At 43.0% G+C, this 27,366-nt stretch overlaps 1 protein-coding gene across 4 annotated transcripts in view; it reads right to left on the reverse strand.

Moving 5' to 3' along the window:
* The window catches only part of FRMD4B (FERM domain containing 4B), a 361,625-nt gene that overhangs the window by 134,969 nt on the left and 199,290 nt on the right, over positions 1–27,366 (reverse strand). For all 4 annotated transcript variants that reach the window (XM_068253954.1, XM_068253952.1, XM_068253953.1 and 1 more), the window contains exons 6-7: positions 24,238–24,294; positions 13,878–13,900 (exon numbers count right to left, since the gene is read on the reverse strand). In XM_068253954.1, the coding sequence (XP_068110055.1) occupies positions 13,878–13,900; positions 24,238–24,294 (80 nt within the window). The remainder of the gene's footprint in view (positions 1–13,877; positions 13,901–24,237; positions 24,295–27,366) is intronic.

The raw sequence follows: 27,366 nt of genomic DNA on the forward strand, positions 1-27,366 counted from the left end.
CACTCATCATTCGTTTTCGCATTCTGCAATAATTCGACAAGCAAAAAAGACAGATCGGGGAATTCCCTGGCACAGATAACCGGATCTGTATTTCCGTTGTTACCTAGTTTAATAGTGTTAGTTTGGCCAGACACATTGTTTGAAGGTGTTTGATGGGGTTATTACTATTATCAGTGATTTTTTTATAAAGCACCAACATATTCCATGGCGCTGTACAGAGTAAGAAACAAACATGGGTTACATAATAATACAGACAGTGGTATACACAAAATATAGACAGTGGTATACAGTATACAGAATTGGTAACCATAGCAATTACAGTGGCAAATGAAGCATTATGAACAAAACGTACAGCAGATTCCGAGACATAAAAGTCCTGCCCTTACGAGCTTACAATCTAAAGTGTTAAGACCTGGGCTCTGTTCATGCCAGTCATGTAATGAGAGGCTGTTCTCTAGGAGCTGCTGGTTAATTTCTACAGATGCACTATAGAAAGCGTTCTGACCAATTGCATGACGGCCTGGTACAACAGCTGCACCAAGGCTACTAGAGAAGCCCTGTAAGCGAGTTGTTAAAACAGCAGAAGCCTATATTGGCACTGAACTACCATCACTGGAACTTTTGTATAATACTCGCAGCATGAGAAGGGCCAAAAACATTATCAAGGACAACACTCACCCTGGAAATGCCCTGTTTGAGCTACTTCCATCAGGTAGACGTTTTAGATCAATCCGCACACACACAAACAGACTGAAAGACAGCTTTTTCCCATCCGCCATAAACTTGATGAACTCTGACTCCTCTCTGAAATAATTAACACTGTGTACAAATTGTTTAAACATCTGTAATACCTGGCATACTTGTATAATTTCTTCTCTTCCTTGTTACTATCACTATGTTCCCTATATGCACCGTGGGGTTGTCATGAAAAGTAATTTTGTTGTGTTACACAATGACAATAAAGTGAATTGAATTGAATCACATCCTACCCCCAATACATGAAGTGGTCACGTGACTTTATGTCACTGTAGGGACCACAGGCAGAGGAGGAAGTTCTTGAACATCTGTGACTGGATGTCACCATAAATGCCCCAACCAAGGTCTACTCAGTGCAACATCCCAGATACCAGTTCCAATGTCACCTCCATATGATGGGGGTAGGGGGGGGGGGTTTGAGGTGGGAGCAGGTACTAGGTGTCTAGGAAAATACTGTTCAGGAGGCTGAGAGGCGGTTTTTGAATAGCATATTGATTTGCATACATGCCTCTAAAATCTAAATGCTAGAGACCTGAGTTGGAAGCTTGGGCAGGACAATGTGGGGTTTTGCCCTGCACTCCATTTTCCTCTAAATAATTTCCTCCATATCCTAAGAAAATACTGATTAGTTCATAACTTCCTCTTCAAAAAATATGCTTTAGGCTGATACATTAGATTGTGAACACCTTTGTGGGAAAATAAGTGATGTGATTTGTTCAACTCTGCAGAAAATGTCAACACTATATAAATGCATAATAATAAGAATGAGAGTTAAAAGTAATAAATTACTAATAATAAAATGCACAGATGACATCTGTACCCAAGCTGCAGTTTAACCTAAAAATGGACCTCCTGTCTAGTTTCCATGATTAATGCAGAACTTCCTCCATATTATGTTGTGTGGACCAGTGTTTATCTAAAAAACAAAGGGAGGACTAAAAATGTGGCGTGTCAGCCATTCTCATTGTGAGGCATGTGGCTCTCTGCTTCTCTTTCCTCAGCAGAATTCCCTCTGTGAGACTCCTAAAGATTTAGTACTGGTTATTTTCATTCTGATAAGAGGCTGGGGTTACAGATTGTCAGGCAAGCTCATGGTGAGCCAGAAGTCCTAGGAGTGTGTAAGGGGATGAAAGGGACCAAAAAGCCTGGCTGGAGACAATGAAAACCAGCAATGGAGAAAAAAATTGGCCATCCTATCACATGCTCTATTGTCTTACTAAAGAAGAAATAAAGTCAGCGAAAAAAAAGGTCTAATTTTTTAATATGGCATTGCTATGCAGCATGAATGCAAAGTAAACAAGAGAAGGAGTGCTCTGTGGTCCATGGATCCAAAGTTTAATGAACTTAAAGTAATGCACTTAGGGCTCAGACACACTATCAGTGCTTTTCTGAGCACTTTTTTACCCGCAGAGCTTTCTGAGAGCTTTTTAAAAAAAATGCTTCCATTGACTTACATTAGAAATTGCAGCAAAATCGAGGTAAAATCTCACAATTTAACCGCGATTTTAATGTAAGTCAATGGGAGCGTATTTTAAAAAGCTCTCAGAAAGCTCTGAGGGCCAAATAGCACTCAGTAAAGCACTAATTGTGTCTGAGCCCTCACAGAATGTCAGAAGATAAATCACTTGTTAAACAGGTCTTTGTGGAGCGGACTCCGTTCCAATAAGCTGTGCCCTACTCCCCCCCTCCCCCTCTCTCAGCACTGTGGCCAGCAGCACCGCTGTCTGGGGGGAATGTACTTCCAGGTTTCAGCAGGGTGGGCAAGTCTTAGCTCCTACATGCCTCCAACATCATTACCCGTTTCAGCATGGTCATGCCTTCGTCAGATCTGATCTGTTTGACATTCTCTAAGTGCATTACTTTTGTATGTTCATTAAACTTTGGATTCATGCATCATAGAACACTCCTTCTCTCATTTAGATTGCCTGCATACCCTAACTAATGGAGCTGCACAGGCGCATTGGAGAGATCCTCTTACAGTAGTGACAGTTCCTGATCGAGCATTGAATCGATTTGGTGTTATTGAGCTTGAATGTATTGGGAACCATGCCCATTTTAGTGAAGGTATGTAGAGAGCTGGATGATATCTTGCCATTGTGTTGGATTGTTAGCTTGAGCATAGCTCATTGTCTACACTGAAGGGGGTGGGGCAGAAACTCAGCGCGCTGTTCTAAACTACTCAGCTCAGGCAGGGGCATCCTTCACGGGAAGTACAGGAACATTGGCACATTCTTTTTCCATTAACCTAACTTCTAAAAACCTGACATCATTTGTAAGAAGTTGCTACATCTCCATCAACTAATGACAAGATCTATTTGGACAGACAAGAAGTGCAACTGGAATTCTTTCATTCTAAAGAAAACAATTAGAATGATTAGTTTCTGTGTGTTTAGGTCTCCAGGTTAATCTAGTGAGAATATGACATCACTCCAAGACCCTGAACCATAATGAATTTATCATACGGATTATGGTGTCACAGGAAGGCATCTATCTGTAGTTGCACAACACATGCAAACCCCAGAATGGGCAGTCATTTCTTATGCCAGGTTATGTCCCAGGAAGACACATGAGGTCACAAGGGTTACAAAATGACTTGGTAATGCTTCATAGTCAGAAGGATGTTGTACGCTGTAACCCCAAGGTCATGTACTATCTGACAATAACAGCAATCCATTCATGTCTAGATAGTTCACAATGACAAACCACTTAGCATACCAGCCTAATTGTTCACATTATCTACAAGGGTTTAGTACTGAACAGGGACATTATCTGTGTATTGAGTGGCCATTACAATATCTTTGCCTGGAGTTTTGTTCTCAACCACAGTTTATTTGTAGAAGCAAAATGACATAATAAAGCAACACAAAACTAAGATAGTCATAGGTATGCTCTCTTTATCTACCATTGGCAGGGTTACAGTCCCTGCAGATGGCACACCATTGGGAAGATACAGTCCCATACTTTGCAGACTACATTAAAGTGGACCTGAACTCTTGCACATGACAGAACATAGAGAAATGCACCCTGTGTGTATTTAGAGAGTTTAGCCTGTCTGATTCCCCCTCATCTGTGACTATTCAAAGTTGTAATTTGATCCCTCAGCTGTGTCAGCTGACTGCGATGGCAGATAAGCTCATGTGAAAGCACAGAATATTATCAATATGTCTTGCTTCCACGAAAGCTGCCATTTTGCGCCATCAGGTTTTACCACAAATTCCCAACGTGGACCCCACCCACGCTGGAAAAACATAGAGTAAGACATTGGGCAATATCAACAGGAGAAATGGCAAACAAGACACAGAACAGTTATATTGTGATTTCTCCTGGCGGAATCAAAGCCACTAGGGCGGCAGCACTTTACAGAAACAATAATATAAACTGAGACTGCGGTGGGAGTTGAGATGGAGGTGAAGTGGAGGCTGCCATATTTATTTTCTTTTAAATAATACCAGTTGCCTGGCATCCTGCCGATCCGTCATGCATCGGTAGTGTCAAAACCACACACCAGAAACAAGTACGCAGCAAATCCAGTCAAACTTCAGTCCAATATCTGATTTGCATGCTTGTTCAGAGTCTAGAGACAGAGGATCAGCAATACAGTTATTTAATCTGCATTGTTTAAAAGAAAAGACATATAACAGCCTCTATATCCCTCTCCCTTCAGGTGTCCTTTAATCAGGGTTATACTATTTGCAGGCTTAGTTGAAAAGATATAACTCTTACATTGGAAAGTAAGGAAAACAGTGACCTAATGGTACATATAGCTATGTTAAAGCCATATATACCGGTAAATAATTTCTGCTTTTCATTTCCAAAGCAATATATACATGAGAAGCCTCCAATTATAAGATTATAGCGAATGAAAACACATGACGTGCCATGAATTACGCATATCCATGCTGCTGACTTTACAGATTTTAAGTGCTGTGTCTCCTATAAAGTCATTCATGTGGCTTACTAATGTTGTGCTGTGGATTGGGTTGGTGCCAATGTTTTGCTGGTGGAAGTGGCAAGGATGTAGACCCTCCTAAAATAGCTGAGCTCTATACAGGGAAGGTTGGCTCTTGTCCAGCTGATAATACAGCAGTATATCAGAGGACCAGACAGGTCATACCTCCCTCGAGTGTGTCTGAAAGAGTGTTGTGGTACATACCAGGGTGGCTACATCATACATCTAGATGTTTTTACACAGCGATGTCATTAAATTCTTTTTACACGGTCTGAAGTTCCATGAAAAGTAGCCTTAATTAATGACTAATGCTGGGCATACACGGTCAGATAATTCTTATCAATCGAGCCGCTGATGGCTCGATTGATAAGAACCAGTGGCAGTGGCACTTTAAAGTTGGAAATTCCAGGAGCGAACCGGAGGCGGGACAGAGCATCGGTGACTGGCTGCGCTGGCACAGGACATCTACGGAAGACCATTAGAAGCTCCGGGTAAGTTCAACTCTTTTTTCCCCCTACCCCTCTACAGTATTCCTTTAATGTGGCAAGTTGGTCTAGACTCGAGTCAATACAAACTCTACAGACAGTTTCGAAATACTCATAAGGACATGGTTGTAAAAAATAGCAGTGGATCGGAAAATGACCTCACACCGTCCATCTGAGAAAGATTTAAAACCAACACACGTTCTCACGCATTTTACCAAGGGCAGATGACCTTGACAGTCACCTGGGTTTAAAATGTGTATGATCAGATTATTATACACGTAGCTGGACAGCACTAAACCTTGACAAGTATTGATGTCCTAGTCTTACAATAAAATGTTCTGAATGGATCTTTTGTTAATCTTGGATCAGACTTCATAACAAAACACTATTCTTTAAATATTAACTTTCTTTTACAATGTTATCTTCTAAATACAAATACATTTATTTCCCAAGGCCTGATTACAGAAATTACAACCACTGTGCCTTCCACAGATTTAAATTATATCTAACTGTGATGGTGGAGGGGGACTATCCACTCACCTGATAGTAGGCATGCTTTGTTATGTATAGGGGAGAGGATGTTACTGATGCAGATGCATGATAGTGACTGCATTCACTTCACAGTCTCTAATTCATTGACCTTTCATCATCCCTCAATACAGTCAATACAAATTACACACCAAGCAAGGTTTGTGGATCTTTGCCATCTAATATAGTTGCAAATGCAGCAAAGCCAATGGCCTGTGGGGAAGCTGCATATGGGACTGAGGAGGGGGGAGGGGCAAAACAAGAACAAGCATGACGAAGAAGATCAAACCATTGCTGATCCGTTGACATGGGCACTTTATTAACTTGAATGGGGTGCCAAACACAACAGCCAATCTAAAAATGCTACTACTTCACTACTCCCAAAAACATACAGATAAGTTAATTGCCCCCCCCCCCTCAAAAAAATGACCCTAGACCACAATACATACACTACACAATACATACATAGACATAGGACTATGGTAGGGATTAGATTGTGAGCTCCTCTGAGGGACAGTTAGTGACAAGACTATATACTCTGTACAGCGCTGCAAAAGATGTCGGCACTATGTAAATACTAAACAATAATACCCCGACTTCAGCTGCTAGGGCACCAAGAGTATACAGCAGTGTTTCTCAGACCTGTTCTCGTGACTCCCCAACGGTGCATGTTTTGCAGGCAACCTCACCTATGTACAGGTGAGGTAATTAGTGTCTCAGTTTGGTAAATTCCATGTAGCTGAGACACTAATTACCCCACCTGTGCATTGTTGCCTACAAAACATGCACTGTTGGGGAGTCACGAGGACAGGTTTGAGAAACACTGGTATACAGCAATGTTTCCTCCAACCTCTTTGTTTCAGTGCAGCGCTTGAGCGATAGCCACATCATAAGGTAAAAAATTAGACTTTTGGTGGTGGTGGGGAAGGTAGTACAGTAGTGGCGACTGTGTTGGGGAGGTAGGGTCTGGCTCAAGGGTGATTGGTAATACATGGAGGAGGAATAGTTTTCTGTTGTTGCTGTTGCATACCTCCCAACTTTTTAAGATAAAGAAGGTCATGCTAAAGGGACACTTACCACAATCCTAGTCACCGATACCACAAATAATTCAGAAGCAAAGACCACACTGCTCCTCTCTATCATCATTAGTTCTCCTTCAAAAAGGGACAGTTGGGAGCTATGCTGTTGTCTTTTACAATAGCTTTCCACTATAGGAAGGGGGTTAATTTAGGGAGTAGGGTTAGTTTAGAGGGGAAATTGCTAGGACATAGATGGGGATCGGGAATAGAATATTTGGCTACCAGCATTAGAATACACAGGTAATCTGCAACTGCATCTCCATCCCTCAGCCTGTGAAAAATTCACTCCCCCCTCCCCTCTGCCTCTGAAATCTCTGGCTAGTAACCTCCTCCTCCTGCCCAGACAGAGCTCCCATAAGCCCTTGCTACGTTTTGGAGAAGCTGTGGGCGAGGCTTGTTTTTAGTTTTTAGGAAAATAGAGTATTAGAACAAAAAAAAAATATTTGGCTTGAGAAATGCCCTATAAACTATATGTAAGGAACACAATTATGCATTGAATAAAACTTCATCTTAGATACACTTGAAGAGAAAATAAACATGGCAACCTCCATATTCCTTTCCCTTCAGTTGTCCTTTAAGACAGCCGACAATGGCAGCCCATTTCTATCATGACAAGACAACACTAGCTGAAACACCTCTCTCGAGTCAGCCATAGTAGTTGTTTCAGAAAGACGATGATTATCCAAACTCTCGAGGAACCTATAGAGTTAAGCTGGACACCTTCATTCAGTGATGGCTGAACCATTAATGACCAGGACTACAAACCAACACTGTCATTTAATGACTGATCTCTATAAATCAATAGCATTTAATCTGCTTTCAGAGATAATAGAGACAAATGTGAAAGTCACTTCCGAAGTGACACACCTACATGGCATGCTCTTTAGTACAGTAGATGGTGAGGTGTGTGCAGAATTGAGACTCCATGGCCCATATGCAATTGCAGTAACTTTTCTCCTAGGAATTTTCTCCTAAAAATTCTATTAAAATAACTTTTCAGCACTTTGGAATTTAAAATGTACCAAAAAGTACCAGTAGATGAAAAGATACTATCAACAATAATTTGAGTTTTGTTGCATTCCGAGGACTTAAAAGGAATTTTAAAAGGACATTGTTTTGAAGACATTGTCCATTGGAAACTTCCAGACATTAATGCATTCTGTTTGTAAAGGGGCCCATACACTGGTCGATTTCAGCCATCGATCGGTCGATTCTATAGAATCGATCAGAAATTGATTCTTTCAAATCTATCAATCTATGGATTTGTGGCCGATTTCGATGGATTTGATCTATCTGACAGGATGGAAGATCTAGGTCGATCTGCTGCTGCTACCAGTTCCATGGCTCATAGAGTTGCATTGGATCTAATGGCCCAATAATGCATTTAGATAGATTTCCAATAGATTTAATTCTGAAATCTATTGGAAATCTGTTCCACATCAGATAGATTGATGTCAGATTCGACTTGACAAGCATATGACAGAAATATATCTGATGGTCGAATCTGCTGCAAATCTATAAGTGTATGGCCACCTTTAGACAGAGTTGTTGTGGTCACTGATTTACCACCTGCTATCTCTTACTGTAGCTCTGTTTACATACTGCACTACTGGCAGCAGCTAAAGAGTTTGCAAAGAGGGCTTACAAAAACCCCAGCCATGGGTATATAGGCTTTGTCCCTGCCATGCACAAAGTTTGGGCACACTGCACAAGATCAAAAAGAATGCCAGGATATACTAAATGTTTACCTGATGACAGGAAGCTAAATTAAGCTGGACATGCTCAAGTTTAGATGGTTACAACTTATTAATCTACCAGGCCAGTGACCATGTGAGGGCAGCAGGACTTTCCCTTCTGTTATCAGCGCTTTACCTTGGCAATGACAGGGGGACACGATAAATCATTAATAGGCCCCTGACTGACCTTTATGGTCCATATTTGTTCAGTGAGCTGTGCTTAATGGCTCCCTCCACCTCAGCTAGAAATCGTTTTCTCCAAGACTTTAGTTCCTGAAGACGTCCGTGTTTGTGAGGGAGAAAGTGAATTACAGGGTAAACAGAGCCAAAAAGCTCTGTGTAAACGAGAAATGGCTGTGCCTCGTGCCAACCATTACAAGGCAGTCAGGAGAGCGTGGAGGGCGTGGCCACAGACACAAAGTTGAAGGACAACTTTTATGGTGTGTTGCAGGTAACCTGAATCAGACCTCCAGCCAAATATGTAGATACACAACTGAAATTCATAAAAGCATGAACTGTTTTGTGTACCAAGTGACTGCAACTGAATTACACAGCTTTACCACACTACAGAGATTCCTGCAGCTTCATCCTAATAAAAATAAACAGTAAGCATTTGGCTTCGTTAAGTCAAATGAAAATCTATAAAAAATCTGAGCCATGTCCGAAATATGAGAGACATCTAAGAATGTTTAAGTCATCTAAGAAATTGAAATTACACATACCAGTTTTTCTGTTTCATATATCCCTCGGCACCATGAAACTCTAGTACTTTTACAATTGAAAGTTAATGCTATTCTACCTTGTTCAATATAAATCTTTGAAACTAAAAACACAATAGAACAATTTTTAGGAGCCAGCAGTGTTTAAAATTAAGTTTAAATAATACCTGAAGCAATATGTAGCCAAACTGAAATGTAATGCTAGGAACACACCATACAATTTTGTGTTAGATAGATGGTTCGATAGATAATTTCCGTCATGTCCGATATTATTTTTGATCGTTTTCCTGGTAAATTTCTCATAGAGGTGAATGGAAATTGATAAGAAAAGAGAATCGAACAGAAAACAAATCAAAAATCGATCGAACGGAAATTCGACTGAAAAAACGCATCGTGTGTTCCTAGCATAAGAGGCCAGGTGCTGCATTTTAAACTGAAACTTTCTAGGTGAAACTGCTGTTCTTCTATTATAGGAAACATAGGAAAACTGAAGTGAGAGGTATAAGGAGGCTGCCATAATTATTTCCTTTTAAAGAATACCAGTTGCCTGGCAGCCCTGCTGATCTATTTGGCTGCAGTTGTGTCTGAATAATACCAGAAACAAGCATGCAGCTAATCTGGTCAGTTCTGACAATAATGTCAGAAACACCTTATCTGCTGCATGCTTGTTCAGGGTCTATGGCTAGAAGAATTAGACTGCCAGACAACTGGTGTTGCTTGAAAGTAAATAAATATGGCAGCCGCCATTATCCCTCTCATTTCAGTAGTCCTTCAAGACTACTCTCACACTTACCACATTTCGTAGGGTCACGGTACTTTCCCTGCCGCAGTTCACTGTGAGGGCAATGTAAGTCTATGGAGACTTACACACAATGGTGACGCGCTGCGGTGCGATGGCAGTAGCAAAATCAATGCAAGGCCGTTGCCACAGGATCCATGCTTACCACACAGATTATGCAACAATGCATGTCTATGGTGACGCGGTAAGAGTGAATCCCTGATCGCTGTTGCAGCATGCACTCGCATAGAGACAAAATCTTAGTGGTGTACTTCCTGTCCAGCAAGGAGTAATCGACTGAGCGGCGGTTGGTGCTACGAATATTACCCTGTCGGCACACTCTACCGCAGGCTAATATGCACAGATCACTGCTACTTTTCTTCAGGAAGTTATAGAGGAGGCACTATGGAGTGCTGCTTCCTAGTCTTCCCCCCTTCTTCCTGCACAGAGCAGCACTCACCTCTAAAATAATCAACAACAAAAGTTTTGGGCAACAAATAAAAGAATGCGCTCACTTAGCTTAAAACACACAAAGCTGTAAACAATGGCTATGATAGGCATGCTGCACACCAACTTTATTAGCTATGTCTCAAAATGGTGTCATTCTAAAAGGAATGATTTTCAACAGTGTTACTACTCTAACGTTCCTATATGCTGAGTCACTGTTTTTAATCTGTACTCTAAAATTCTTACAATAAAAAGCATACCATTCTATTCATTATGTTCTTCTGGGCCCCTCTTTGCTGTTTCTGCCACTCCCTGCTGCAATCCTGGCTTGCAATTGCCAGTTTTAGGCAGTGTTTACAAACTAAAGACATGGCTGCTAACCAGAGTGTCACAGGCTGAGAGGAGCTCAGTCTGTGACTCATACAGAGCCTGCAGGGGGCCTGGAGAGGGTGTGTATAGCTTCTATCCTATCACAGCAGAGCAGCACATTCCTGCCTGAGCATGACAAAGCCGTCAGAGGAAAGAAGATTAGATTATACAGGGAGTGCAGAATTATTAGGCAAATGAGTATTTTGACCACATCATCCTCTTTATGCATGTTGTCTTACTCCAAGCTGTATAGGCTCGAAAGTCTACTACCAATTAAGCATATTAGGTGATGTGCATCTCTGTAATGAGAAGGGGTGTGGTCTAATGACATCAACACCCTATATCAGGTGTGCATAATTATTAGGCAACTTCCTTTCCTTTGGCAAAATGGGTCAAAAGAAGGACTTGACAGGCTCAGAAAAGTCAAAAATAGTGAGATTTCTTGCAGAGGGATGCAGCAGTCTTAAAATGGCAAAGCTTCTGAAGCGTGATCATCGAACAATCAAGCATTTCATTCAAAATAGTCAACAGGGTCGCAAGAAGCGTGTGGAAAAACCAAGGCGCAAAATAACTGCCCATGAACTGAGAAAAGTCAAGCGTGCAGCTGCCAAGATGCCACTTGCCACCAGTTTGGCCATATTTCAGAGCTGCAACATCACTGGAGTGCCCAAAAGCACAAGGTGTGCAATACTCAGAGACATGGCCAAGGTAAGAAAGGCTGAAAGACGACCACCACTGAACAAGACACACAAGCTAAAACGTTAAGACTGGGACAAGAAATATCTCAAGACTGATTTTTCTAATGTTTTATGGACTGATGAAATGAGAGTGAGTCTTGATGGGCCAGATGGATGGGCCCGTGGCTGGATTGGTAAAGGGCAGAGAGCTTCAGTCCGACTCAGACGCCAGCAAGGTGGAGGTGGAGTACTGGTTTGGGCTGGTATCATCAAAGATGAGCTTGTGGGGCCTTTTCGGGTTGAGGATGGAGTCAAGCTCAACTCCCAGTCCTACTGCCAGTTTCTGGAAGACACCTTTTCCAAGCAGTGGTACAGGAAGAAGTCTGCATCCTTCAAGAAAAACATGATTTTCATGCAGGACAATGCTCCATCACACGCGTCCAAGTACGCCACAGCGTGGCTGGCAAGAAAGGGTATAAAAGAAGAAAAACTAATGACATGGCCTCCTTGTTCACCTGATCTGAACCCCATTGAGAACCTGTGGTCCATCATAAAATGTGAGATTTACAAGGAGGGAAAACAGTACACTAGGCAAAAAAATGTGTGAGGGTACGGGATATCACCTCTAATTGGCTCATCTCACCCATGTATAAATGTCGGCAAAAAGAAGAATAATATAGGGAGCTCAGAGCTGGTGTAATAGTAAGATATCAAAAGTTTATTGCAACCTCTTATGGCCTATGGACATACAAAACAAACCAACATATACCCTCCCTTAAAAACAATCCCTGGAGCAGCTATGGGGCTATGACTACTGCGTGAGACCGGAGTGCACTCCTATATAGTCCTTTTGCATGCATGTAAATATGAAGCTTGTTCCTTTCTTCAGGCCCAACAATAACTTTGCATCCAGGTGCGAACCAGGTAAAACAGTACACTACTCTGAACAGTGTCTGGGAGGCTGTGGTTGCTGCTGCACGTAATGTTGATGGTGAACAGATCAAAACACTGACAGAATCCATGGATGGCAGGCTTTTGAGTGTCCTTGCAAAGAAAGGTGGCTATATTGGTCACTGATTTGTTTTTGTTTTGTTTTTGAATGTCAGAAATGTATATTTGTGAATGTTGAGATGTTATATTGGTTTCACTGGTAAAAATAAATAATTGAAATGGGTATATATTTGTTTTTTGTTAAGTTGCCTAATAATTATGCACAGTAATAGTCACCTGCACACACAGATATCCCCCTAAAATAGCTAAAACTAACTAAAAACTACTTTCCAAAATATTCAGCTTTGATATTAATGAGTTTTTTTGGGTTCATTGAGAACATGGTTGTTGTTCAATAATAAAATTATTCCTCAAAAATACAACTTGCCTAATAATTCTGCACTCCCTGTATAACAGTGATAATACAGCCACTGTGCAACTAGGAAAGGCTGCAGTAAGACAGACCACATTAGAACAGGTATAGGAAAGAAGAAATAAGGCTGAAAATGTTGTTACAGAGTCTCTTTAAGTTTGCTTTAATCTAAACTAGAGTTGCTCATGTGATCAGCAATTCGGAGCCTTACAAATATATCACCTGGTCACATGCTTCTACGTAAGTTCTGGTACACACACGCTACACCAGCTATTAGCTGTTATACGTTCAGTCATGTATATTTTTTGAACACAGCATAGGAATACACAGAGAGGAACAAAAACAAGCAAAATACAAGCTATGTAACAGTGAGGCTAAACACTAATAACATCAAATACACAGTGCAATCTATTGTCTAGCCTGCATAGTACAATGCTGCAAGCATGAAATGTAGCAGTTGATGTATTTAAAAAACAATATGTTCCTAAATATATTTTGTTTTTATATTCGTATATAACAAGTGTTTTCTTGTGTGAAGAAAGCAGTCATTTGGGTTTATTGTCTGCTCAATAAAAGTACAGTCAGATTTTGTGAATGTGTCTCAATAAAAAAACACCTAAACTCTCCTCCACGATTAGAATGGTGGATTTTCCTTCACCACAAGACAAGACTTAATGAGTAAGGAGAGAATTAATTAAGCCCAAAGATGACAGACAGCTGGAAAGGCTAAGCAGTCACTGTCTGGCTGAGCTGGTGTATTTGGGCTGAAACCTAGGAGATCTTATCCAAGACTATTTTTGGACTGACAGAGCAGTTTTCCCCAGCCTCCCCCTCCCTGTCTGCCGCCCTCTCTTTTCCCCTCTATTCTGCAAGCATCGAGTGCCCTGGAGGTAGACTCGCTGTTGGAAGTATACTCTGGCATCTATGCCTACCATTGAGAAAGGAGAAGAGAACAAGAACGTACAAGAGAAAACAGACAGTGATTAATTACCTGCTGTAGTCTCCTCGTGCCTCCTGCAATGAAAACAAAGCAGAAAAAAAAGTTACAAGTGTCTCAGCAATGAACTTTGTAAGAGCATACTAGGACAATAATTGACTCTCTGCCTGCTCCAAAACTACCACTCCCAGCATGCATTGCAATGAGTCAAGTCTATGGCTGGTGTATCCACATAATGTTTCTGATATATGAATCAGATACACTGTCTATAAGCTCTCGATTAACTGACTGTGTAAAGTTGAAAACCCTGTTTGGTGTGGGGCCGTCTGACTAGATTTGCTCTGTTATCTTGATCCATCCAGCTCATTATCCAGTCTTCATGTGGACTAGTAGAGTGCTTCAGCTCTGCTATCAGTCTATATCTGAACCATTTATGAGAAGGCCATGTTCTATACTGAAGCTTGGGTTCTGGGACTGAGCAGAGCTTCCCATAAATCTTGGCAAGCACAGAAAGAACACAGAACCTATCAATAAACACCCTTTACCTATTGTAGAATTCAGAAACCCTTGTCTACATTGAAATAAACCATTTTTTGTACCACACTAGTATCCTTAGCCACAGTCACTGTGGGAGGAGCCATGTTTGATTATCCTACTATTTCAATCACACAGTTTATATAATTTAAAACAATACTTTCTCTATGTGTGTCTCTTAGGATAACAAACAAACTCTCGTTGCTTTCAAGCTTTTACTTCCTCTTCCACAGGTATGGAAAAAGAACATGAAGTAGAAATATAGGATCACTGTTTCCTACTCAGAGAAAACATATAGCAAACAGGAAGAGCATTTTTTTGCTCAAAATAACAATAATAGGGTTTTGTAATAATCACATGGACTTTACTGATTCAAGTAAAGTTTGATTTTTGGCACCTAGTACAATTAAACAAGATTAGTTGATGGAAACCACCAGGGTAAACACAGAACCTGCTTATAGGTTATCAACTTATATGGCAGCCATGAGTTGAAAGCAGTGTTTGGTTTCTGGTCAGATTGGTCAAAGATCTCACAGATTCAGGTGCTTACAGAAGCCCGTGGAAAGTCGGTCAATGTCTACACAACTCAACTAATGACTATAAATGTGTGACCTAAAAGTCAAACTAAAGCCGCATCTACACGCGTAGATGCGGCCGCGATGTTCCTTATCAATCGAGCCGCTGATGCGGCTCGATTGATAAGATCCGACAAGACGGATCTCCCCACCGCTGATTCCCTGCTCGCTCACCGCGAGGGGACAATGGCAGGGAATCAAGCAGAAGATGCGCGGCGACGAGCGGGAATCGAGCGGGTTTTGATTCCGGTGCACGCGCGGGGACGCGGAAGAGGTGATCCGGCGGCTAATCGAGCCGCCGGATCGCCGCCTCATAACAACTAAAACAATGCAAAAGTGTGTGTGTGTGTGTGTGTGTGTGTGTGTGGGGGGGTGCAGAGTAGATATAATTGTTTATAACCAATAAAAGTGTAAAGGAAAGGGGTGGTTTTCCTCAAGGATGACAGAATCAGTTAATCTGAGAAAGTTTTTAATGACACTTGTAGCGACGCGTTTCGCAAGACTAACTTCATCAGGACAATACTCTGAGCCAATAGCGAAATGAGCCTAGTTTTGATCGCCTCTTGAGTTGTTTCTGGTCAGTCAGAACTCCTCATAAGCTAAAGCTAACACTAGGTTGTGCATGCCTAGTAGTAGTAAATGGCAGTTTAGAGATTAGAGGAGTAGCAGTAAGAGACAAGATGCCCGAGGAGGAGAAAGCTGCACACCACTACACTTGTCTAGCTAGCAAGACATGCAGGACAGTGCAGATGCAATAGTCAGCACTATCCTTGCTGTCTGTTTCTCATATTCACAGATAGCTGAGCTTTAGGCTGCTTCCACACAGGGACGTTACAGGCGCACGTTAGCGCAGCCTGTAAGGCTCCCCCAACGCACAGCAATGTAACACAAGTGGGCTGTTCACACTGCCCACGTTGCGTTACATGTAACGCGGCACGTTGTAGCGAAACTGCAGCATGCTGTGCGTTCTAGCGGCTTTAGCCGCGTTAGACTGTTTGCACATGCTCAGTGGGGGGCGGAGAGGAGCGGGGAGATGCAGCTACAGTAGCCGCGCACATGGCTACTTAATATGCACTGCACTGGCGGCCGCTGATTGGCCGGCGGGACCACGTGATGCGGAGTGTCTCGCTCGCATCACGTGGTCCCACCGGCCAATCAGCTCCACTCTGGGAGACCTTATGCGGGTAGAGCCGCCTAACGCGGCTCACTCTACCGTCCTCTCCCGCACCACCATACGTTGCGTTAGGTGCACGTTATGCAACCTTAACGTAGCACCTAACGCAACGTCTTAGTGTGTAAGTAGCCTAAAAGTAGAACCGAGATAAACTTTTACTCATTGCATAATTGTGTTCCTTACATATAGTTTATAGGGCATTTCTCAAGCCAAATACTTTTTTTTGTTTTAATACCCTACAGTGGTTCGCAAAAGTATTCGGCCCCCTTGACTTTTTCACATTTTGTCATATTACTGCCACAAACATGAATCAATTTTATTGGAATTCCACGTGAAAGACCAATACAAAGTGGTGTACACATGAGAAGTGGAACAAAAATAATACATAATTCCAAACATTAAAAAAAAAAAAACTGTAAAGTGGGGTGTGCGTAATTATCAGTCAATACTTTGTAGAACCATCTTTTGCTGCAATTACAGCTGCCAGTCTTTTATGGTATGTCTCTACCAGCTATGCACATCTAGAGACTGAAATCCTTGCCCATTCTTCTTTGCAAAACAGCTCCAGTTCAGTCAGATTAGATGGACAGCAATTGTGAACAGCCGTTTTCAGATCATGCCACAGATTCTCGATTGGATTTAGATCTGGACTTTGACTGGGCCATTCTAACACATGGATATGTTTTATTTTAAACCATTCCATTGTTGCCCTGGCTTTATGTTTAGGGTCGTTGTCCTGCTGGAAGGTGAACCTCCACCCCAGTCTCAAGTCTTTTGCAGACTCCAAGAGGTTTTCTTCCAAAATTGCCCTGTATTTGGCTCCATCCATCTTCCCATCAACTCTGACCAGCTTCCCTACCCCTGCTGAAGAGCAGCACCCCCAGAGCATGATGCTACCACCACCATATTTGACAGTGGGGATGGTGTGTTCAGAGTGATGTGCAGTGTTAGTTTTCCGCCACACATAGCGTTTTGCATTTTGGCCAAGAAGTTCTATTTTGGTCTCATCTGACCAGAGCACCTTCTTTCACATGTTTGCTGTGTCCTCCACATGGCTTGTGGCAAACTGTAAACGGGACTTCTTATGCTTTTCTGTTAACAATGGCTTTCTTCTTGCCACTCTTCCATAAAGGCCAACTTTGTGCAGTGCACAACTAATAGTTATCCTATGGACAGATTCCCACACCTGAGCTGTAGATCTGAGACCCATGTAGCAAGGGCTTATGGGAGCTTAGTCTGGGCAGGAGGAGGAGAAGGTTACTAGCCAGAGATTTCAGAGGCAGAGGGGAGGAGGGAGGGGGAGAGGGGAGTGAAGTTTTCACAGGCTGAGGGCTGGAGATGCAGAGCACCTTGCCTGTGTGTAATTATCACAAACAGAACATGGCTAGTCTCATTGTATCACAGGAAGAAATAATCATCTACCGTTGAAGCTGTTTGCAGCTAGATTTGCTGTGTAAATTATCTAAACTTTAGATAAGATATATATCGACAAGTTACTTGCTATAGTTAGTTTTTCATCTTGGATCCACTTTAAGCGAGACATAATATGGTCCATACTGGCCTAATTTAGTAAGTGAGCAGTGACAGCTTTGTGTGTGTGTGTGTGTGTGTGTTGTGCAAGAAGTGTTTCCCATTCTGAAACCAGGAAAACGAACGAAAAGGGGTATTCTGAATAATTTACTGCATTCTACTGTATGTCACTATAGTGTCTCTTTAATATCCTTCTTTGCAAGTGTTTGTTAATAAAAATGGTACCTTTAGCTAAAATTAGCAGTGGGCGATCCAGTGGAATTAATCTAACTTTCTTTGACGACATTAGAATATAGATAATTCCCCACTGTGAGGATAAATTAGCAGCGGCCTCAATGTGGTTTGTTTTACCTTCTTCTAGTATGAGAGTTTCACGACAACATCCATACAGGGCAGATATCTTGAACTCAGGCCATATCCCAAACTACAGAAATCTCCAAATGTATGATAATCCTTAGGTAAGGTTACAGTATGTCTTCTAACAAACATTTTAATTAGTTTGCAGTAGATGTTAGTAATTGTTGCTGACATCCGTCAAGGCTGGTCTGTATCTTCCAGACAAACTCGGAGAGCTCTATGAAATATTTATAGCCCTGGGCTGACTCACAACCTGTGCACTATGTAGAATTTAAAAATTCATGAGCTTGCCGGAGGAGGACCAGTCAGCGTACGCCAATACAGAGTGCGTACTTCATCAGTCTTAGGTGATCTGAAAACTCAGGAATGGTAAATATGTCACCAGATCCGGGTGACAAAGAGAATCTTATCTACAACTTGCTGCATCTCTCAAAACACCCACCAGGGCCTGAAATGAGAGGGGCGTTATCTCAAAGCATTGTGGGACGTGTTTGAACATTAGATCACAAGGGGTTCAAACAACAACACAAAACAAAACTCCATCTATGCTTGCCACTAAAGAAGTCTACAAAGCAACAGAAGGAAAAGAAATAGCTTATGACTTCATTATGCTACTAATGGTACAGATTGCCTAGCAAGCTCATGGTGAAGCAGAACTCCTAGGAGTGTGTAAAGGGCTGAAAGAGATTAAAACGCCCTCCTTACTAAAATGCTATGCAAAACATGCACTCAAGCCTGGATTTAATCACAAGAGCCTATAGGCACAGATGTCCTGGCACCTTAGAATTCACCCTCCATGAACCTACAAACCCCCACCAAACTGCACTGCATACCCTCAATATTAAGTAGCTAGAGGAGTCCCTGACTGAAGGGAGATCCCGTTAGTAGAATGCCGAGAGCAGGGTGAGTAACAGGACTCTGCATAGGGAAAGAGAGAGGAATGCGCTTGGGGTGGGGAGCGACTCGCCTTTCCATCATTAGGCGCCTGTAAGCACATGCCTACAACGCCTTATGGTAAATCCGGCCCTGCATTCACTGATGAGAGTCAAGCAATCCGAAACAGTCTGTATGCATGCTGGATTAGCTTGGCTCTGTAATATTAATAAGCTGACACACCATTGCATTCCAATAGCTCTGGAGGTGTGTTTAGCTTACAGGGACAACCAAGGATGATTTGCATATTCAGCAGTCATGCATTGTGGGACACCTCAAAGCTCACTCCAACCTGAATAATCACAAATACCTTCCGTTTTAAGAAGGGAGACGTCTGTTAGGCTACTTATGGGGGACTATCCAAACATTCCACAGAATTAGGATTTGTACATCAATTAGGATGAAGTAATGGCTATCTTCCTGTGTGCTAAAATCTTAGGAAAGTGCCATGGTCTGAATGAGCATTAAAACAAATCCAAGAAGAGAATGAAACATAACATTTGATAGCCCAGTAAGCACAAATCCTAAATTGTAGTTTTTTTTTTATTATTTGTTTTTCAAAATTTGACCATATGACCTGAAGCAGCAGAACTGAAGATGGTAGCCGCCTTCCTTTTGCCAATTCTACTTGCCTGGATAGTGTGTTGGTTGTTTTCCATTAATACTCTCTGATTCAAATACTTATGAGAACGAGAAATCACTCCAGGTGTTCAGACCCTTTTCTCACTCAAATGGCTGCATGCTTGGTGCAGGTGTGTGGCTCAAACACCACACAGGGGCCCATGTGCAATTCACTTTTTATCCTGAGTTTTCTCCTAGGAGATACATTTTCATCTTCAATTTAGAAAAGAACAATTAACCCTTGCACACTTGCATGCAAATGTTCAAACAAATGCATCCACAGATTCACTCATTCAGGCACCACCACTTTTATCCCTACAGCCCAGTTAAAAGCCAGGATCTTATTTCACATCTTCAATCTAGAAATTATTTTAAGCACTTTGCAATGGTAAAAAAACAAAAAATGTGGTGAAAAAGCACTACCAAAATTATTGTGACTATTTTTTTGCTTGTTTGTGGTTTAAAAAGGCATTTTATTGACAAGTCTGAAAATATCACCTAGGAGAAAACTCTGAAGAAAAAGTGAATTGCATATTGGTATGAGTGTTTTACATCGGTTACCAAGGCAATTGCTTAGGGCCACAGTCCCATTAGGGGCCCCACCAAGTCAACAATTGTGGAGGTAACAACTTTGCTTTAGTACTGTGCCTGGATAGTGTACTGGCTCAAATCTCGGCTCTAGCTGTTCAGTAAGCTGCACCTATTCAGTGAGGAGATCTTGGGCAAGACTCCCTAACACTGCTACTGCCTATAGAGCGGTAATCAAGATGATAACACCGATAAAAACAAGCTCTGCCACTGAACTGATGGGACTTGGCAAAGAATTACTGACTGGACTTGAGATAAAGTTGCATTACCTGACTGGGCAAGCCTACTTTTATTTTTATTTTTACAGATAAAAGCAGTAACGAATGTAGAATAGTATTTAATGATTACCCTTGTAATGGATTATCTTCATGCATCACTGGTGTAGTAAGAAGAACTATAGAACGCTGGGTATGAGTAATGCTTGTTCACTCATAGCCTAGCAACATACAACTCTGAGTTATTCATTACTTACATTCATCTGGTGAATGTTACTAAAAGTAAATCTGGGCTGGTAATTTCATGTATTCCTCATTGTGGACACACGACTGATGATGTAAATCCCCACCCAGACATTACACGACGGACTGTCAGTCTGACTTATGGCCAGGTTAGACAACAATTATAGGTTGTATAAGCCTCATCTGCAGTCTGAGGCCCCGTACACACTGCACTGCACTGTCTGATGTTTACACTGCATGCGTTCCGGACCAGTGCGGTCCGGGAACGCATGCTGCATGCATTTTTTTAACAAAACGCTGTGGCTGACCCATTCACTTTCAGTCAATGGGATCAGCCACTCAATGCATACAAACACAGATGGTGTGTGTTCGTACGCGTTGCGTTCCGATCGCACGGCCATCCGCGTTTGATGATGTGAGGCTTATGCTGGGAGCACACAAAGCATGTTCTAGTCGAATCGACAGCAATTGGATGATTATTTCCAACCTGTCGATAAAGAGATACATTTTGTGACGTTATAATTGGAAAATTGATCTCTTTATTGATCGGGAACAGTTTGGACATGTACACACAATACAACTTCCTGTCCAATCACCCGTCGATCAATGGAAAATTGCATTGTGTGTTCCCAGCATTAAGTTTGTGATATATTGATCTGAGCAAAATCATTATTGCATTCCCCTTCAGTGGGAAGCTTCACCCTCTACTGTGTTCATAGTTTGTGTAGTGAGCGCTGGTTATCGCACTGCTGATAATATCTTACAGTCAGGTTTAAAGTCCACCTCAAAGAAAATAATTCATTTACACTCTCTGTTTCCCACTAGGGATGATCAATGAGGTGCAAATATTTCCATGTTCATGTAGATGTATGCTCATTTTTATGCAAATATTCGCAGCTTGTAAACCGGACCAATCAATTTAAACCTGGGTGGGACTTGATTGGTCCATTTTCAAGCTGCATATGTTTGCATAAAAATTTGCATAAGTCTGCATGAACTCAGAAATATTTGCACCTCATTGATGATCCCGATTTCCCATGTCCACTTTGAGGATTCTCCTTCTCTTCTGGTCCCTGGAACTTCTATATACTGTATAGCAGCACGGTGGCGTAGTGGTTAGCGTTCTTGCCTTGCAGCGCTGGGTCCCCGGTTCGAATCTCAGCCAGGGCACTATCTGCAAGGAGTTTGTATGTTCTCCCCGTGTCTGTGTGGGTTTCCTCCGGGCACTCCGGTTTCCTCCCACACCCCAAAAACATACAGATAAGTTAATTGGCGCCCCCCTAAAATTGGCCCTAGTCTACAATACATACATGATATATACATAGACATATGACAATGGTAGGGACTAGATTGTGAGCTCCTTTGAGGGACAGTTAGTGACAAGACAATATATATACTGTGCAGCGCTGCGTAAGATGTTGGCACTATATAAATACTAAATAATAATAATAATAAGCCTTGGCAAGGATACACAATAAGGGACTGTAGATAAAAAGTATGAATGTACTGAAGCTGTCCCCTCCACCCACCGCTCCCCTTTATCCCATGGTGGCGCTCTCTACAGCCTCTCACATGCACACATAGCACATGGAGGGTCATCCTAGGACTGCCAGGAATTTTGCAAGAGGTGAGTCCCTGATCACCTGGGGGAAGGTGGTGGGCCAAGAGTGCATCACATGTGTATAAGGGAATGGTGGGTTGTATTACTGCACAACTGTAGTACTATAATCAGATTGTGTAGGTTAGCTCTCATACTACAAGGAGGTGTAAAATAGGTCAGTCATTGGCCAATCAAAGTTAAAGGTGTGTACCAGACTTTAGGAAATGGCTAAATACCTGGCTTGGCCTCTTGTAGCCACAATCACCCTGACCAAGACTTAAGCCTGGTACACATATCCAGTTTTGATTGGCCACTTTTACCACTTCCATGTAGTATGACAGCTTACTTACACAATCTGTGCATAGCATTAAAAAACTGTTGGCCCTCATGCTACACGCAGGTGGTAAGATTGGTCAGTGATTGAATGTGTGTACTAGGCTTTAATAATATGGAAATGTCCAGTGCCCCACTCTCCAGCCACTCTCTCTTGCAGAGTCTGGCATTGGCGCATGCTTTATAAGCACATTTCATTGGCCCCAGAATTCCTCTGAAGCTGCTTAACCTCAGCGCAAACTCCAGTATGGTCTAACTGTTCATGTGACGGTGCCAATTGATGCCACAAATAAACTCTTTTGCTCAGTTCCAATGCAAAATAATGCTGGACTGTTCAGTATTTTAGAACACCTGGCACTAGTCTACTTTAGGGGACTCAGGAAATCTCATAGTGAAATTCCATGAACATGATTGGGTGACCAGCGACACCTAAAACTGCTAGGTTTCAAATAGGTTGTAGTAAACTACACCCACATGATTCTGCCTATCACAATGCTTTGGGTGCTGTGATTAGAGAACTGTCCCTATGAGGTTTCTGGGTCCCCTAAATTAGACCTTCCATTTGCCCAACAGTTCAGTCCAAAGCCAGAGACAGCAGCACAGTGTAATTCATTTTATTGCTGTGTTCAGTTTGTTTTACGTAAATTAGGCCCGGTTCACACTTGCGGTGGCCCTCCGGAATCGCCGTGCCGGAGCCGCACCGCCTGCAGAACGGACGGAACGGACGCACGGCATAGCAATTAAAGCCTATGCGTCCGTTCACATGGGTCCGTTCTGCAGAACCGGAGCCGGACCGGATCCGGGCCGGATCCGGACTCCGGCCTCCGTTCCAACATGCGCTATTTTTTCATCCGGCCCCTCCGGCAGCCGTATCCGGGGCGGAGCCGGACTACACCATCCGGCCAATACAAACAAATGGGAACCGGAGGCCGCACAACACACTGGCTGAGAAATCCGGATGTTCTACCCCACTTCCTATGCGGATTTTTGCGGCGATATTGGCTGGGGACACATGGGCAAGCATTTTGGAGTGGAGCAGCACGAGCTGGAGGTGTTGGCAGGATGTTGGCAGCATGTCGGAGGTGGAGGTGAGTGCTAAACAGCAGAGGGCCTGATTCCACAGGTCCCCCTTCAGCTGACCTCCCAGACCCCAACATTTTTTTTTTTTTTACGTTAACTTTGCCAAACGGATCCGGATCGCATCCTGATTACCACCTGATGCAACCTGACCGGATCCGGATCGGATCCGGATCAGAACCGTATGGTTCCGATCCGGATCCGGTCCGGATCCGGTCAGGTCATCCGGTCCGTTTGGCAAACAACCGCTAATGTGAACCGGGCCTAAAAGTCAAAAACTTTAATCAAATGCTTAAAACAAAATCAAGTTTAATAATAAAGCTCAAGATGCTAGATAAGGTTGTTTGTTCTGAGACACCCTAAAAAAACATATCTTCAATCAACAAACAGATACAATCATTTACTTGTTTATACTTTTTACTTTTATTGTTGCCAGTTACTATAAAAGAACAAACAGCAAACATTTTATACTGCACATAAGATGTTTCATGTGCCACACAGGTGTATTAGCTACGGCCAAGTTCCAAGGAAAGCAGCTACACTTGCAGAGGGCAGACATGCAAAGCTTTGTGTACAGAGCTCAAGAACTTTTCCAAAACAGGGTTTCAAGTAGATTTCATGCAATAAATCTTACCTGCAGGATCAGCGCTGCCAATTTGAAGACGGTCTCACTGTCCACTTCAATCTGACCCTGTTAAAATAAGGAAGATAGTGAGCACAGGCTGAGATCACTACACTCATACATGCCTGTCACTGCTGCACAACTCCAGGTTTAGTTACAACAACAGACTGCACCACTTTGCAAAGCAGTCTTGAAAGTTTTGGCTACATGCAAAGGTGTGGCTGCTTCTATTACCAATAAACTTTTGCAGAGAAAGTAAACTCACAATAAATAGAGAAAGAAGCAACGTACAGTGTCCTATGTGAATGTGAGTGTGCAGCTGGAGCGTAATGCAACAGCTGATTATAGACAAATGATTTCATATATGGCTCCCCCTGGCTGAGAATGGTGCAGTCTGATGCCCAGAGATAAGGTTCCACTGCACAGACAAGTGCACAGGAACACAAAGTCAAGGCTTGTTTTCATGTGTTTTCTCATGTGTTACGTTTTTTTTTTCTTTTTTCTTTTTCTTGTTGTTACAGCATAATAATATTAATTACAGCTGGATAATATGTGAAAACCTTTTCCAACTGTACTTAAAACTATTACACTATTGTTTAGCAAATGTTATACAATTACAATCCTTCAAGGGGCAATGACCTAATTCCATGTTACAAATATTCTTGGCCTGATATTTACATAGTTGACTAGAAAATATGCCTGGTTACATAAGGGCAGACCACCACGCTTTGTCCTGCAATTCTAGAGAGTATGGTGGTCCGGAACATGCCCACTTCCTAAATTGTGTTATTTATGGTAGGTAAGTGGCAGCTCTGGCCATTTTCCCATCCTAAGGCCCCATTCACACTTGCGGTTCGAGTCCGCAAGTGTCCGGGGGTCCGGGTCCCGCAAAGAGACCGTACGTCTCTGCGGTGGCCACAAGGCGGCACAAGTTGCGGATCCGGAATGTATCAGTTCCGGCTACAATAAAGTAGATACATTGCAGTGCCAGAAAGGCACCGCAAGCATGGGGGATACCGGCGTGTAGTCCGGGCCCCCCAAGTGGCATAGGACCGGTGCTGGAAGCATCCGGTCCTATTGCCAGTGTGATGAGAAACATCCGTTTCTCATTGCACAGCATGGGCCGCATGTTCGGGTCAGGATCCGGACGGCGCACGAGTGTGAATGGATACATTGATTAACAATGTATCCATTCACCATCCGCTGTGTACGGAGCGTTCTGGGTCCGGGGAAGCCGGACCTGGAACGCTAATGTGAACCGGGCCTAAGGGCTATTTCACACCAACAACGTTCCCGATCCAATTTGTGGATTTTTGGTGTGAACAGACCCTAATAGGGTCTGAATAAGTGATCTGTGCCTGTCACCTGATTGCTGGGTAAAGATAAGTATTCAGGCTTTCAGAGAGTAATAAAAAAGTCTAAACTATCCATGCAGGAATGTTTGGTGGGGATGGGAGGGGTAGCAGAGAAGGGGTGAAAGTTGTTTTTCCTGGAAATCTACTTATGGCCCGTACTCACTAGAGATGGGAAGTTCGGATCTTTTCAATGATCCGGATGATTCGAATCGGATCATTGAAGAGATCCGGATCTTTGATCCGAATCTCGGATCATTTTACTACTGGAAGCATTCGGGGGTGAAATGAACAGCAGGACAGGTCTGTGGACAGGAGAAGGAGAGGGGGGTGGACACACAGAGAAGGGGAGAAGATGGACAGAGGGCAGGGAGTGGACAGAGAAGGGAGGAGGGACGAGCAGAGAGCAGAAATGTTTGCACGTAATACCCACATGCTGCAATCATATGCTTTACATATATTTCACCTATATGTTCATCTGTACACTTTGAAAGAAAAGGTCGCACAGTGAAAGAAAGCATTCCCAGAAGATAAGTGCAGCTGTTTAGTGCCGAGTGCAGGAGGATTATATTGCCTTTCAATCACAGTGTCTGCAAAGTTACTGAGCTGTGCTGAGCCAAAAGCTTCCAATGTGTTCACTGTGCACAACTACGGAACAGACAGCCTATAATGAGCAGCACATTGCAGCCAGTATGTGTGCTCTACACATATCTGGCAGTGGCACCGATGTCCCCTCTCTCTCATCTACCTGTCTCCCTGCAAGGCTGCCTCCCATCCAACAGAGCGATCCCTGCTTCCAGGACCCAGCTGCCCGCTAAGAGGGGGCGTGTCGCTCCTGGCCCCGCCCCTTTTGCGATCCGAATCGTTCATTTTGATGATTCGGATGATCGACTCATAAAATAGATTCGGATCAAAGATCCGAATCGTTCATGATCCGGACAACACTAGTACTCACGGGCTGCAAAACTCGCCTGTCGCCAGCACACGTGAGCGTGTGGGCGACAGGCCGGCGACAGCTTCTCGCCAGGTCCCTCCGCGTACACATGCGGAAGAGGGACCAGCGGCAAGGCGGAAGCTGTCGCTGACGTTCCTCCTCCCCCCGCCGGAAGCTCACCGGAAGGTCTGTGAACCTCAATGGAGGTTGCTGTCGCTAGTCCGCGTACTCACGCGGACTAGCGACAGTTGCGGCGGGGGGGCAGCGGCGACTGTCGCCATGCGATTGAAAGTTTCAATCGCATGGCGACATAGCGACGGGCGACAGTTCGGGGGCGCGCGCGCGTGCGATGGCCCATACTCACGGGCGACCTGTCGCCGCAACACGCGCGCGCCGCGTGTTGAGGCGACAAAAGTCCCTCGTGAGTATGGGCCATTAGATGCCCAAGGACTTGGATTCTTTAGTTGAATCCAGAACCAGTATTGTTTGCAGTCTACTTTGCAGATGGTAAGCAACAAAAAGCCTTTGGTCACCAGCTGTCCTATCATCTGCAAAGGAGTGTCTATTGCTAGCATCAGGATGATTCTACCCAGGGCAGGCCTCACTACACCTCACTGATCTCCCTGGCTTTAATCAGTGTAATAAGCAGTACAGGGTTGCTGCTAAGGTTTTTGTGGCCCCAAGCGAAATATAGGTGTCTTTTGAACATAACAATTTCTTCAATACTTCTGATGAACTGAAAAATTAGATTGGTGGAATCAATTCAAAATTAAAAAAAAATTGTAGTCTGTAGCAATCTTTAGCCCCCATATTTTTTACCTCCCAACCACAGACTGAAATGAATGCAGATATCAT

The sequence above is a fragment of the Hyperolius riggenbachi genome, chromosome 9 (genome assembly GCF_040937935.1).
Source record: "Hyperolius riggenbachi isolate aHypRig1 chromosome 9, aHypRig1.pri, whole genome shotgun sequence".
Classification (NCBI taxonomy): Eukaryota; Metazoa; Chordata; class Amphibia; order Anura; family Hyperoliidae; genus Hyperolius; species Hyperolius riggenbachi.